The 15,437-nt window shown below is 45.7% G+C and overlaps 1 protein-coding gene across 2 annotated transcripts in view; it reads right to left on the bottom strand.

The window, feature by feature from the left end:
• fam189a2 (family with sequence similarity 189 member A2) overlaps positions 1-14,690 on the bottom strand; it is a 39,023-nt gene extending 24,333 nt beyond the window's left edge. For both annotated transcript variants that reach the window (XM_030105252.1, XM_030105253.1), the window contains exon 1: positions 14,303-14,690. In XM_030105252.1, coding sequence (XP_029961112.1) covers positions 14,303-14,584 — 282 coding nt within the window. In that variant the 5' untranslated portion in view covers positions 14,585-14,690. The remainder of the gene's footprint in view (positions 1-14,302) is intronic.
• Positions 14,691-15,437: the final 747 nt, after the last annotated feature.

The raw sequence follows: 15,437 nt of genomic DNA, 5'->3' as shown, positions 1-15,437 counted from the left end.
CACAGAATCATGGCAACATTGTGCCACATGTATTATTCTGTATGTGGATAACTGCACTGGAGGGACAGTTAGTTCACTCATCTTATTATCTGAAGCTTTCAAACAACATGATATATATTGGTGAAAAAAGAAGAAGGAGGAGGAGGAGAAAATGATGTGTACATGATTACTGACTTTTCTAAACGGTTATTATTGGTTATCCGTGTAACTGTTGACACGTGTAGACGTTCACACTCCTAGTTGATAAGGGATTACAGTCAGGTCGGCACCAATCTAAGTCGGCCTTGCCCAACTCGGCACCGCCCCGGGATACAGTCAAGTCGGCATCTAGTGAAGTCAGCATCTAGTGAAGTCGGCCTCGTGGGGGGGCTCTCAAGTGGAGTTGGTCGGTGCCGACTTGACGGTAAGCTGCTTACCAAGTCGGCCAAAAGCCTCTTTTTTCTAAATCACGCTGCGGCTGCGGCGCTTCTCCTCACGTAGCAGGCTGGAGGACAAACTGTGATGATGGAGACTGACAGGTCAGAGGTGGGGAATGGACCTGCAGCTTCATGTTTGACGTTCTGATTGAACCGAGTCGCGCGAGCGGCTGTCTGGCCATGTGACCAGATGGCGTTTCAAACCAGTCGCCTGCATTATAATTTTATTGTCATGTTCTCCACCACTGAAGTTTGGTCAGCCAGTACAATTCATTTATTTTTACCCAAGTAAACCCACACACACACACACACACACACACACACACACACACACACACACACACACACACATGAGGCCGACTTGGCTAGATGCCGACTTCATTAGGTACCGACGTGACTGCGTCCCGGGGCGGTGCCGAGTTGGGCAGGCCGACCTGACTGTATCCCGTTGGTAAGTTAGTTTTCCTGGATAAAAATGTGAGTGTAATCTGTCATAAGGTGCCTCAGCCTGTCAGACACCTGAGCTGATACGTTTTAAAGCTGTTTTTAATCATCAGGTTATTGAAACCGGGGTTTAAATTGTTGCACTTTAAGAGATAAGCTCAGCTACTTAAGTTTGCTTTATTTTTCTCTTCTGAATAAGCTTCTTAGTGCTTTGGCATACCTAAACCCTCTTAAAAAGACTGGTAATAACGTTTTGCAGAATGGCCTCAGTTTATAACCATTTTAATTCTCCCCATTTGAAAGCTTTTAAATGTTTCCAAGTTTTATTTGAGTCTTTCCATATCTTCACTCCGCCCCTGACTGACCCAGGATCTGCTGTGTCAACGTCTACCTTTCAAATAAGCTAGTCAATGAGACACGGCTACTGTCCAGGCCACGGCACGCAAACTCAGTGAAAACAAACCGGTGTGTTTAAAGACGGTGTGTGGAAATGTCCTCAGCAGGACCAGAAGTGGACTCAGAGGATTGAATCCTACAGAAGCAGCATGTGGGCCATATGGGAGTGTTTGGAGCGACATTAGCATGTGCCACTAGCTGGAGAGCTGGATCTCATACTGAGCTTCACCTCCAAAGCCAACAAACTGCTGCACACAGCTCATCACTCATGGAGGCCGAGGAGGAAGAACACAAAAAGCAGAGTAATCAACAAAACTGGGTCTTTGTAGTCTCTTCAAAATTCATCGTTTTGACATCAACATTATCTATCTATCTATCTATCTATCTATTAGGGGTGTGAATCTTTGACCCACAAAACGGTTCGATTCGATCTCGATTCACAGGCTACGATTCGATTCAAGCGCGATTCATAAAAAATATTTAGCAATTAGATTCGATCCGATCCGATTCGATCCGATACAAATTGACAATTTAATGTAACTGTCAGGAGCTCTGTAACTAAGAGAGAAAAACAGAAATTAAACTTCAAAACAGCTTTTGTTTATTTTTTTTGTATTCAGAGGAAACCAAAACAGACTTCAACAACTACAGTCATTTCAACAACTTCAAACTCTGCCTGTTCTTAAAATACAATCCCAATGAAAAAAACTAATGTATAAAAAAATACATTAAAAAAATAAATTATTACAAAATAAAATAAACATAATTTATATAAATAAATAAAAACAACATATAAATATAAATAAACAAAATAATGATAAATATAAATAAATAAAAAGTGGCTCACGAACAATCATATCTGGCCGATTTTAAGAATGTGAGGCAGCTGCTTCACAGAGGCAGTAACGCCATCGATGACCCTGTCAGGACCAGCTCCTCCTGAACCGCCTTCATCACCTGTGAAACACCTGAAACCCTCCCATTCAGTGAACGACCTGCGGCGCTGCGCAGCACTGTGCTGCGTTCAGGGACACTTTGTAAAAGCGTCCTGCTGCGAAACGTTGCAGTCAGAGGTTAGCTTAGCTGTTAGCCACCGACGAACTAGCTGGATTTGAACGATTCTTTCATGCTTCAACATCAGTTGACGGGACGCATCTCAGCTTCTGAGACGGTGGAAAGAAGATTTAAACTCGAGACAGAACGGTAAAGGTGTTGTTGACGGACAGTTCAGTTCTGAGAGGAAGTGTCTGAGCGGCGTAGCGGCGGCTTGGAGAGAAGGAGGGAAACATTGTTCTGGTAGGTTTAACTTTTGGGTTTAGCGTGGCTGTTTACTGTTCTGCTTGTTGTTTTATCTACATCTTGTTGTTCAGTGACCATCGTGTTGCTCTCGGATGCAGCAGGTGACGGTCGCTCAGCTGTGAGGCGTTCAGGTTCCACAGTCACAATCAGGCTCTTTTCAGATCAGAGATAAAGCAGTAACATGGCGGCGACGTGAGACGCCGTTTTGCGCCGGAGGCAGCGTTTATGTATACATACTGGGCACAACATGTACTGGAATTTAAAAAACCGATGCGCCGGCATAAATCCGCTCTTAATGCGTCTGAACCGATCTCGGCTCCGTGGTCCGATCCACTCGGATCTTTTATGTTACAAAAAGATAACTGATCCATAATCGGTTATCGTTACACCTAATCATCAATTAAGTTACAATTAATCATCTCCAAAAATTCCTAATCGTGGCAGCACTAATGCTAAGCTAAGCTACAGTGAACAGTGAAAAGAGGCTTTGACTTATTTGTTCTTCATCCTCAGGTATGGCAGTTGCATGTGCAGGAACATCATCTGGTCATTTTTTCTTCTTAAATGACGGAAATAGTCCAGAAAACAGCCGAGGCGTCTCCAGCTCTCATGGTTCTCCGCTGACTTCACACCAATACGCTGAGAATGTCACGGTGGGCGCTCCCGGCCGGCTGGCCGTCGAATGCTCACGGTTGGTTTGCATTTGAGAAGAGGGCTCAGCCAAAGGTTCAGAGTGTGGCGGGGTGGGAGGAGGGAGGCAGGGCCATCAGTGTTTCATATTCAACACAAGTCAAACTCCCTGAAGGTCACTTGGTCCAGCTTCAGTGCTGCCACTACGACTGATTTCCTAATGATTCATCTTTTGACTAATTAACCAAGTACTTTCTTTTTAATCACGTGGTTGCTGTTATCTTTGTTTGTATTTGGTACATGTCCACAGAAGCATCTTTCTCACGCTGAAATGCACAACATCTGAAAATGGCAGGCAGTGTGGACCACGAGCTGCTGTTCAGACGAAGAGAGGCTTTAATTCAACCGTAGGGGCAGAGCGGAGCGCACGCTGCCACGCACCGCCACACGTTCAAGCTCAGCGCTAATGAACGAATCGGTCACACCGTAATCATGTTCAGCATGTAGCATGGCTGTGCATGAGCCTCTACAAGTTATGGAACTGCACCCAGAGGCATGGCTCGGGGCGACCCAGCAAGATGCCTCCAGCGCTCCTGGGCATTTCACATGAACTACGATAGGATGTGGAAAAGCTGACGGGTCCTTGGCACGAAATGCCAGATCATTTAACAAAGTAATGTGATTCCCACTAACTGAGGCAATCTGAGTGGTACAGTTGAAGTTACCACCAGCTTCATTGATTGGACGACTCCTCACACACTGCTTCTGCTTTCAAATTCAATCCTTCAGTTTGTGGGTGAACGTTGTGAAATGTCACAAACAAAGTAATCATGTCCTACAAGTAGGGATGGGACGAGATCTCGCGAGATCGAATGCCGCGAGATTGAGTACGTTTATATAAAGGCAAAAAGTCTTTATTAACTGGAATATTGACGGAATAATACATTACATGGTGCACAGCCATATAAACACGTGCAAAACCCTGAATGTGCTCATATTCATATTTAAAAACCCGGTTGAAAAGGACATGAAATACTGTTCTGCGCATGTTCTATCTGCAAGGAATCTTGGTCTTTTGAGTCCACAAACTACTTGTGATACAGTTTAATTGATACGACGTAAAGAAAATGTGTGGAAACGATCGTTCAGTTCTTCTCTTTTATTGAAAAAACGCATCGCATCAATGAACATTTTACCACGTCTTGCCGGCTCACACTCTTTTTCTAACAGCATGCAGAGAGCTTGCAGCCTGCAGCCCTTCTTCCTCTGTGGTGTCTGTGTAAAATAAGGTTGAACATGCAAACAGCACACCTAGTGGCATGAAGTGCAAATGCAGTCATGGCGTCGTCTGTTCGCCGCGGTTTGAATGGGAATAGGGGAACTAGGCGGCCGCCTCGGGCGCAGTGTAGAGCGGAGGGCAACGTGGCCGTACAAGGGGCGCCCCGACCCGACACTCCATGTGAGTACCGCGCTGCCCCCCCCCCCCCGGTCTCGTGTCGTCTCGATCTCGTGGACTCAATCTCGCGAGACATCTCGTCCCGTGAAATTTGTGTCTCGTCCCACTCCTACCTACAAGGCCGATACTTCAAGTAAATAAAGTCCAAATCTTCAGGGACCAATCAATAAAAAGTGGTTATTTTTGGGAAAAAAAAACAAACAAAAAAACTCAGAGCTTTGAACAGCACCTTTTCTTTCTGATGATCTTATTTCCTCCTCTTGGTGGGAGCAACGGGCCTGTGGCTGGCCAGCCAGTGACTCCAGCCTCGGTTTGAAGGTGGCGGTGTCTCCCATGCAGACATGTCGGTGTTCACTGGTTGTTCTTTATCATGTTCTTGGTGGAAAACGCTGACTCGGCCGTATGAGAAGGCGAGCAGTGCCGCTTTGGCTGGACCAGGGAGGACTCTCAGCCAGACGGCAGCAGGGTCAGCCAGGCCGCCGCCAAACTGCAGACATTTCATAAGACCGTTTGATTTTCAAACCATTTCCTGATGAGTAGAGGACACAACTCAACACGAGCTGCCTGGCTGCTGTCAGCCATGCTGTCAGGACGAGTTTGGAAAAACACCCAGAATGCAACAGCTCCAGAAGAAGTTAGGAGGACATTTACCTGGGTTTACAGCAGAGGGGTTCATTACTACTGGCTTCATGTTGAGATTACAGGAATTTACTCTTATAATGGTCAGCAAGTTTTAGCAACAACAGACACTTCCATCATGTATCCTCGACACAAATGAAAAATTTCTGATTGGTCCAGATTAGGGATTGTAGGATGAAGGAGAGAGCTTGTCAGTGAAATACGCTCTGGAGAGACGAGATTTGTCTCCTGACTGACAGATTAATCCTGTAAAGGCTGCTTTCTGCTTTCTGCACAGACGAGATTCCGTAAAACACTGCAGATCCCCACATTCATTTTGAAAAAGTCCTGCTTGCTTCATGCTAACTTGTATGGGAAAACCCATAAGAACAACAGTCAAAGAACTTGGTGGAACAAATTCAGCTGAGCAAATTTCACTTACTGAATATAAAACACAAACTCTTATTATTTCAATGCTACCAGGCTGATATTTTCCTCGCTCAGAAACAGACCAACAGTCATGAAAAACTCTGAAAATGCTACTATTAGTCTACAAAACACAAACAGGAAGAAGCTACGGAAGCCCCAGAGGCTGTGTCCTGTTAAAAATTTTGACATCGATACTTCCGGTGGCGCTCTTCCCGGTATGACAGCGTAGTACAGAGCTCCCGCATTAGCCTCAAATTTCCCCGAATTCGAGAACTTATAGGACTGAAAAAACATACACCAAGATCCAACAATGAACGGGGACAGATTCAAGAAAGGAGGATACGGCTAACGAAATAGCGTCGACCGCGAGATGGATAAAGAAGCTTCGCCAGGCGAAAATTCAACAGGACAAGATGGCGCCGGCATGGCGAACGACACTCTGGATTCAATCCGCAAAGTTGTGAGTGAAACCATGACGGCGGGGATGACGGCGCTCCAGGCCGAATTAAAGAGAGACTTTTCAGAATTCAGATCGTGTTTTCAGGAGGACATTAAGAAGCAGATGGAGGAATTCACGATGGAAATAAATAAAAAGCTTCAGGATACAGAAAGCCAAATCGACGGAGCAATGAAACGCATTGGAGAGGTGGAGGATAATTTGGCCGAGAGGGAGATATGGGACGTCGGCGTCAAAGATGACTTGTCACAGTTGCTGATTAACCAACGGGCACTCCAAGAAAAGGTGTCTGGTCTGGAAGGGCGCTCAAGGCGCAACAACATCAGGATGTACGGCGTCCCTGAGGGCACGGAAGGCCCGTCAGCGCTGCTGTTTGTGGAAAACTTCATAATGTCGGAACTTGGAGATGAACTCGGCCCGGACTGTGACCCTGGGATAGAATCGCGCCCTGGGTCCAAAACCACCCGCTACTGCTCCCCCACGATCTCCTGTAATCCGGTTCCTCAAATTCACAGAAAAAGAAAAGATTCTACACGCCGCCTGGAAGAAAGAGCTGCGAGTCCAAAATAAGTAAATCTATTTTGACCATGACTACGCTACAGAGGTGCAAAATAAGAGAACGGAATAAATCCCAGTGAAAAAAGCGCTGAAGGAGAAAGGAGTTCGCTTTCAGACTCCGCTCACGAAAATGCGCGTCTTCTTGGAGACGGGCACCGTCACGTACAACAGCGCAGCGCAAGCAGCAGAGGATCTCCGGAAGACAGGATTCACCGTCGGAGAGGTTCCGCAGGGCTCCGGGAGCGCGGCCATCACGGAGGAGACGCTGGCTCGGCCTCTCCCGTGTCAGACCACCGACCCGCGGGGCGGCGGGTCGAGAACCGGCTCAGCAGCAGAGTCGGGAGAAGCTGAAGGGATGTCGCAGGATGGAATCAGGAGCCAAAGGAGATCAGTGAGGGACGAGACACATCGGCATCGGCCATATAAGAAGGAGGGATGTATATCCACTTTTTTTTTGGCCATTTGGATCTTTGAACATAACTCCGCCGAGCAGAATCAGGTCAGAAAATTGTTTGAAATGTGTTTTTTTTCTATGAAAGTCTTATCCACAAGTACTCTTTTTTTACACTATGGGAGGCTGTGACGTAGGGCTGGGCGGGACGGCAAAAATTTCATATCACGGTTTTTTTTTTAATTCATACCGGTTTCACGGTATTTGACGGTATTTTTTTTTTTCATGCAGAGTGTTGTTACACACATTTTCTTCTAATAAGAAAATAATCAATGCAGTTGATTGGCTTTAAATGGCCCATCTGACTGTCATAAGGACTGCATCATGTTTTTTTTTCATGTCCAGATTGCGTGATTGCGATCGTTATCCCGACCCGCCGCTTGTTTGTTTGTTTTTCTCATATGCAGTCCCTTTCGCCAACGCAGGCTGAGCTGTGGATGTGGAGGCTGTGGATCTTAGTTTATGACGTTCCTGGTTCTATAAAACGTGTCTTCGGCTGAGGTGGTGAAGCTAATTGCTAGTGTTAGCACCGCTGGCTAACACTCCTGCTCCACAAAAGATGGTTGTTTGATCCACATCCGACCTTTTAAAGCCGAAGAACCTCCAAACCACAGCCGTGGCTCCTCTGTCTGCTGTCAGTTCCTCTGGGTAAACGGCATGCTTCACTGTGAGCTCTCGCCGGCAGCCAGCAGCACGCCGTGTTGTCGGTGTGCAGCAGTGAAATGGGTCCCTGCTGAAACACTTTGCAGCCGCGCACGTTCCGGACGTTGTTTGGGCTGTTCACCGGTATTGCAGGATATGAAAAATTCATATCATAACGAAATTAAAAAGCGGTATTTGGTACAAACCGGTATACCGCGCAGGCCTGCTGTGACGTACTGAACATAGACAGCCACAAGACTCTGACATGTTTTGTTACTGAGGGACCCCACTGGGCGGCATATCGCCTCACCTTGAAAGGTTATATGTTACCTTTACTGATGGAAGTTCAGTTCTCTGTTCTGTATCATAGTTCTATGTGTTCATCATGTTATATCTTGTTCTTGAGGTCTGGGATGTTACAAGTGCAGTGTTTCAAAACAAAAATGTATGCCTTGCCAACAACGGTGTAATATATTGTCACTGAACGTAAACGGTCTAAATAATCCAATTAAAAGAAGCAAAATGATAGCAAAAATTGAAAAGGAGCAGGTAAATGTAGCATTTTAGCGGGAAACACATCTCTCAAATGCAGAGCATGAAAAGTTGAGAAAATTAGGGTTTAGAAATTCTTCTTCTCTTCATATAAAAATGGAAAAAAGAGGGGTTGCCATATTAATCTCAAATCTAACTCGGTTTGAATTTATTTCAGAAATAAGTGACAAATATGGTAGATTTATAATGATAAAGGGGAAATTAAACCAACATGAAGTAACTCTCTTCAATGTTTATGCACCCCCTGGGAGTAGTATCTGTTTTTTTAGAAAGGCTTTTGATTTGATTGCACAGGAGACATATGGAACCCTTATTTGGGCAGGAGATTTTAATATATTACTTAACCCCTCTCTTGATACAACTAATTCTAAAAGGAGAAGAAGCTCGACTGAAAAACGTATAAACGGGTCACTTAAAGACCTGGGATTGTCTGATGTGCTGAGGTTTATTCGTGGTACCTCTCCAGGGTATACATTTTACTCTGCCCGACATGCTGTATATTCAAGACTAGACTATTTTTTTATGTTTAACAAGGATCTTCATCAATGAGGGGAGTGCCGAATAGGCCAGAGGGATCTCTCAGACCATTCTGGGGTCTATACAACATTACGTTTGGGAGGCAGAAGGCAGAAAAACACTGTGGAATATTGAACACTGGATCGTTAAATGATACATCTTTTAGAAAAGAGATGGAAAAAGACCTTGCTTTGTACCTAAAGGATAATGATAACGGGGAGGTGAGCCCAAGTACACTGTGGGATGCAGCTAAAGCCGTCCTCAGGGGGAAGATCATAGCTCGGACAGCCTGGTTAAAAAAACTGAAGACACCAAATTTTTTGAGGCTGCAAGAAGATCAGAGATTTAGAACAAATGCACTCAGCTAATAAGGATCCTTCTATTACCCAAAGAATTAGAAACCTCAAGCAGGAGATAGATAACATTTTGAGCGAGGAGGCTGAGAAAAAAAATAAGGTTCATGAAGCAAAAATATTAGGAAGCAGGCCCTAAAGCATCAAGACTGTTGGCTGGGAAACTCAGAAAACAACAGGCCGAAAACACAATTCATAAAGTTAGGGACCCGGCCTCCAAAAACATAATTACAAATCTGGATGGTATACAAAAAGCGTTTGAAATATATATTCCTTATATTCCCAACCAGATCAGGCAAATTCCCACACCATCAACGAGTTTTTACATTCTTTGGATCTCCCTAAATTAGACAAAGAAGCTAATGCCAAATTAATTCAAACAATAACCAAGGAGGAAACAGAAAAAACTATTTCAAGGCTTAAAACTAATAAGTCCCCTGGCACTGAAGGCTCCCCCTGAATGGCATAACTCAATGAAAGATCATATACTCCCTCTGCTGGAGACCTGTCTTAATACCGTACTAAAAGGTGCCTCCCCCCCATCCTGGGGGGAAGCCTATATATCAGTCATTACTAGGGATGTGCGAGTACCGATACCAGGTATCGGTATCGGGCCGATACTGGCCTTATTTCAAAGTATCAGGTACTCGTGAAGGCTACCGATGCCAGCCGCCGATACTCACGGCAAGAAAACCCCACGCGTAGTGAGTCCTCCTCACCAGCAGGTGGCGGTAGTGCAGCCGAATGGGATGCAAGCTGCCGACAAACATGAAAGAGGAAGAAGCTCCTCTCTGGGAGTCGCTGACAGGCGCAGGGCTACACTGCAGCGGTTGACTCTCCATGAGTCTCATCCAGAGCAGAGACAACAGGATGAATCCAGAACGGCTGCTCGTCTCACCAGAACCGCCGGTGTGGAAATTCTGTTATATAAGCGAAAACGAGCCGAGCTTTGCAGAATGCTAACTCTGCTATGCTAAAATTGCTAAAGGAGGTGCGCGATGTTGTTCATTTACCACTAGTAATATGTTGAAACACCTCAGGGTGAAGCTTGTGGACGAGAGTCTGACGCTGTTGTGCTGGAAAAAAAGAAAACTCCTGCAGCAACTCGACGGCAAACTCTGCAGAAGACCGAGAAACTGAAGAGCAGAGATCCGAGAGCAGCACAGAGAACACCAGCAACTCTTTAAACTCAGGGGTTGTTCTGTCTTTGACTTTAGTTCATAAAAAAATCATTCAAATTAGTACATTTAAAAACCTTAGTTTATGTAAAGTGTAAAACTCAGAGAAATTGTTTTATCTTGCACTTAATTTCATTTAAAAAAGTGCAAACTCAGTTGCTTGTTTTATTTTTCAGACTATTATTTTGGACTTAAACATAGTGGCTGGGCTGCCTTTTTATTAGAAATAAAATTCATTTTCAAAAATAATCTCATTGCATTATTTTAAATTTTATGTGTATAAAGTATCGGTATGCAAGTATCGGTATCGGTGAGTACTGAAGATGAAGTACTCGTACTTGGTATCGGTCTGAAAAAAAGTGGTATCGCACATCCCTAGTCATTACCAAAGACAGGGCGGACTGTAAAGGCTACAGGCGCATAAGTGTGTTAAATATTGATTATAAAATATACGCTACCATTCTAACAAAGAGAATGGAATTAATTGATGAAGATCAGACTGTTTTTTTTTAAAAAATAGACAAACACATGATGATATAAAAAGAGCACTGCATGTCATCGAGCAAATAAATTGGAGAAAAATTAGTTCAATTATTCTCTGTTTAGATGCTGAGAAAGCTTTTGATTCGGTCGGGTGGGACTTCCTCTTTTTGGTAATGAAGAGATTTGGCTTCATGAAGACTTCATATGTAGCATCAGGGCATTACACTCTGCTCCAACTGCAAGAATCCAGATTAACGGTAGTCTCTCCAATCCTGTAACTCTCCAACGAGGCTGTAGACAAGGTTGCCCTGCTAGCCCTAGTCTTTTCAATGTATTCATTGAACCTCTAGCCCAAATGATACGCCAAGAACCAGAATTAAAGGGTATAACAATGTAGGCCTGCGCGGTATACCGGTTTGTACCGAATACCGGATTTTATTTTCATTATGATATGAATTTTTCATATACTGTAATACCGGTGAACAGCCCAAACAACGTCCAGAACGTGCGCGGCGGTAAAGTGTTTCAGCGGGGACCCATTTCACTGCTGCACAATAACAACACGGCGTGCTGCTGGCTGCCGGCGAGAGCTCACAGTGAAGCACGCCGTTTACCCAGAGGAACTGACAGCAGACAGAGGAGCCACGGCTGTGGTTTGGAGGTTCTTCGGCTTTAAAAGGTCGGACGTGGATCAAACAACCATCTTTTGTGGAGCAGGAGTGTTAGCCGGCGGTGCTAACACTAGCAATTAGCTTCACCACCTCAGCCGAAAACACGTTTTAGAGAACCAGGAACGTCATGAACTAAGATCCACAGCCTCCACATCCACAGCTCAGCCTGCAGCAGCAGCCAGACGTCCACTCAAGACACGTTCGCTCATATGAGAAAAAAAAACAAACAATAAAACAAGCGGCAGGTCGAGATCACGATCGCAATCTGGACATGAAAAGAAAATGATAGTCCATATGACAGTAAAATGGGCCATTTAAAGCCAATCAACTGCAGTATTTTTTTTATTATTAGAAAAAAATGTGTGTAACAACACTCTGCATGGAAAAAACACCGTCAAATACCCTGAAACCGGTATGAATTTAAAAAAAACCGTGATGTGAAATTTTTGCCGTACCGCCCAGCCCTATAACACGGGAGGAGAGGAATTCAAAGTGAGTCTGTATGCAGACGACCTTCTTGTAACACTCATGGACCCAGGCCAGGGTCCGCCTCTTTTAATGCAAATGTTGGAAACATATGATCTCTACCCAAGATATATCCTTAATGTAAATAAAACCCAGCTCATAATATTCAATTACACTCCTACACAAGAAATCAGCGAAAAATATAATTTCAATTGGCACACATCCCACATAAAATATTTCGGAGGAAACTTATCTAAAGATCTATCACAGTTATTTGATATTAATTACAAAAACATAAACAAGAAAATGTATGAGGATCTCGATGGTTGGAGTTTGCTTCCCTTAGACTTCGGCAGCAGAATCAGAACAATAAAAATGATTCTACCCAGGTTACTATACCTTTTTCTATCACTCCCAGTGGAAATCCCACAGCAACAGTTCAGAGAATGGAATAAACATATCTCTGGATTCATTTGGAACAGAAGGAGATCCAGGGTGAAAGTTGTAACCTTACAGCTGCCCGTGGATAGGGGAGGCTTAGCCCTTCCATCTTTAACAGAATATTATTTATCCGCCCTTTTCAGACCCCTGGTGCACTGCTGTGACCCCTTCTACGAAGCCAAACGGAAGAGTATGGAATTGAGTCTGTTAAATATCCCAGTACAGTCGGTGCTTGGCCATGCTGATGAGGAAAGAGGAATGTGACAGACGACAAGCCAGTGGGTAAACCTATCCCTAAAGACATGGGCAGAAGTGATAAAACACTTTCAACTCCAGAGAGAGGTTAAAATACTCTGATGGCCAGCGTATGACCCTGAATTTACACCAGCATCTTTAGATGATCGATACAAACAACGGGTACGTGGGTGTTACTGCCTTGTGTAAGACTGTTAATAAGAGTGAGTTCAGTAGTTTTAAGGATATGTGTCAAACATTTCCGCTTGATGGGAAGGACTTTTCCCCAAACAGAAATCCAAACAGACTGGTACCTGCCTCTCCTGTTGGACAGAATGTGGAACGGAGATGGCGGACCATGCTCACATGTTCTGGTCTTGCCCCATATCAAACCTTTCTGGAAGGAGGTAGCAAACATTATTTCAAACACTCTTGGTTTCACTGTTCCTCTTACTTTCATTTCTCTTTGCCTTGGGCATCTACCTGATGGACTCAGTAAAAGTGACACCTATCTCCTAAAGATGTTGTTAGCATCAAGTAAAAAAGCCATTACAAAATGCTGGCTTCAGAAGAAATGTCCCACAGCAGATAATTTTATTAATATTGTGAAACAATTACATCTTCTGGAACAAATTACCTTTTCTTTAAGACTTCAAAAAGAACTGGGAGAAAAAAGATGGGAGAAATGGTGTGTTTATTTAGCCAAGAATAAATAAAAATATATAGTTTAGACTATTTGACAGGCTTGTGCATTGGTATGATCTCATTTTAAACATTTGCTTACTTGTATAGACCGACCTCTCGTTCTGCTGTTCTTTTATGTATACATGTGTTTGTGTGTACGTATGTATGTAAATGTATCTGTTTGTTCAATAAAGAAAAAAGGTACAAAATAAAAAGTAAAAAAAAAAAAAGACATCGATTGCAAATGAACATTGTCTGTAAATATCAGTTATTGGTACTCGATACGACCGATGGTCAGTATCGACCCTGAAAAAACCGTATCAGTCTATCTCTAGTCCAGATCACTCAAAGAGGAACTGGGCTGAACGTGGCCCCTGACAGCCCTGATCTAGAATACTACTACTGCACTACGTCATCCACTAAATCACTTTTTATTTCAGACTTCAGTGGATTCTGCTCCTGGAGTCATCCTTAAACTGGCCATGCTTTCAAAAATACTCTTCACTGTTTCTCATCAGAAACATCAACACGTCCAGGCTTTGTAGCACACACACACACACACACACACACACACACACACACACACACAAAACATTTCTCTTTCCCTTTTCTTCGTATTTGGCTGAACACACTCCCCAAAACAGAGTCTGAGTCTGTATCTATCCACACCAGCATTCAGCTGACTGAGACGCTCACTGTACTGTATGGAGCTAAATACTTCTATATCACTCGAGGCAAAGCTGAGCTGACCACAGAGCCTCCGCCGGCCGGCCGCTTTCGGCCCGCGTGCCTTAGGTTTGCCAGGCTTTGACATGGAGCCTGAGCGGAGCTCGGTCGCTGGTTCGAGGCGAGGCGGTGCGAGGAGCCGCTGGCCCGGGAGACACGTGTCTGCTTCAGGGTGTGTGGAGAAGTGTGGCTCCGGCACTCACCGAGGATCCGGCCCAGAACGGACACGAGTTCCGGATCGGGGCCGAGCTGCTGAGGGACAGAGCCCCGAAGGACAGCGCCACCATGGAGCCGCCGAGCAGCAGCTGCAGCAAGCCCAGCGACAGCAGCGGCCGCCCGGGCAGCAGCAGCCGAGAGCCGCCGCCGCCGGCGAGCCGCGACGAGGCCGACAAGCCGCGGGCTCGGCCGCGGAGAGACGGCTCCGGCAGCGGCGGAGCCCCGCCGGCCGGGCAGCAGGAGCCGGGCAGCACCACGGGGAGCGACATCTGCGACGCGGAGCGGAGCGGGGTTCGGACCGTCGGCGGGCTGCTCCGCCGAGGCTGGAGTCCGGTCTGCAAATAACACGCTGGGAGGGAGCCTGGCTCGAGTCCCGCCCGGGGGGCCCGGGGGGAGGGGCTCAGCCGGCCATGTGAGGAGGAGAGCCGCCGCCTGCTGCTGGGAGCCCGGATGGACACGGCCTGTGCTCAGTGTGCAGTGGTTTGCCCTGTCAGAGCCCCTCCTGTGCTCAGTGTGCAGTGGTTTGCCCTGTCAGAGCCCCTCCTGTGTTCAGTGTGCAGTGGTTTGCTCTGTCAGAGCCCCTCCTGTGTTCAGTGTGCAGTGGTTTGCCCTGTCAGAGCCCCTCCTGTGCTCAGTGTGCAGTGGTTTGCTCTGTCCTGTGCTCAGTGTGCAGTGGTTTGCCCTGTCAGAGCCCCTCCTGTGTTCAGTGTGCAGTGGTTTGCTCTGTCAGAGCCCCTCCTGTGTTCAGTGTGCAGTGGTTTGCTCTGTCAGAGCCCCTCCTGTGTTCAGTGTGCAGTGGTTTGCCCTGTCAGAGCCCCTCCTGTGCTCAGTGTGCAGTGGTTTGCTCTGTCCTGTGCTCAGTGTGCAGTGGTTTGCTCTGTCAGAGCCCCTCCACAATGAACAACAGCAGTTACATTTACAAGGAAATGAGAGTACACTGGTCTTTTTTTCCACACTGGGGCACATGTTTGACCCCTGTTCGGACTTGGCTTGGCAGATCAGCATATACCTGGTTTGATTCTGCAGTTTGGAGATGAGACGTGTTTTCCATGGGAGCTGGAGGTGTGGCTTCACGCAGGAGATCAGTCTGTGCTGGACTCCTTCGCCGACAGTCAGCTGTGA

This window comes from Salarias fasciatus, chromosome 12, assembly GCF_902148845.1.
Source record: "Salarias fasciatus chromosome 12, fSalaFa1.1, whole genome shotgun sequence".
Lineage (NCBI taxonomy): Eukaryota > Metazoa > Chordata > Actinopteri > Blenniiformes > Blenniidae > Salarias > Salarias fasciatus.
The sequence above is the reverse complement of the archived record's forward strand: the minus strand, read 5'-3'. Positions and strand labels throughout refer to the sequence as shown.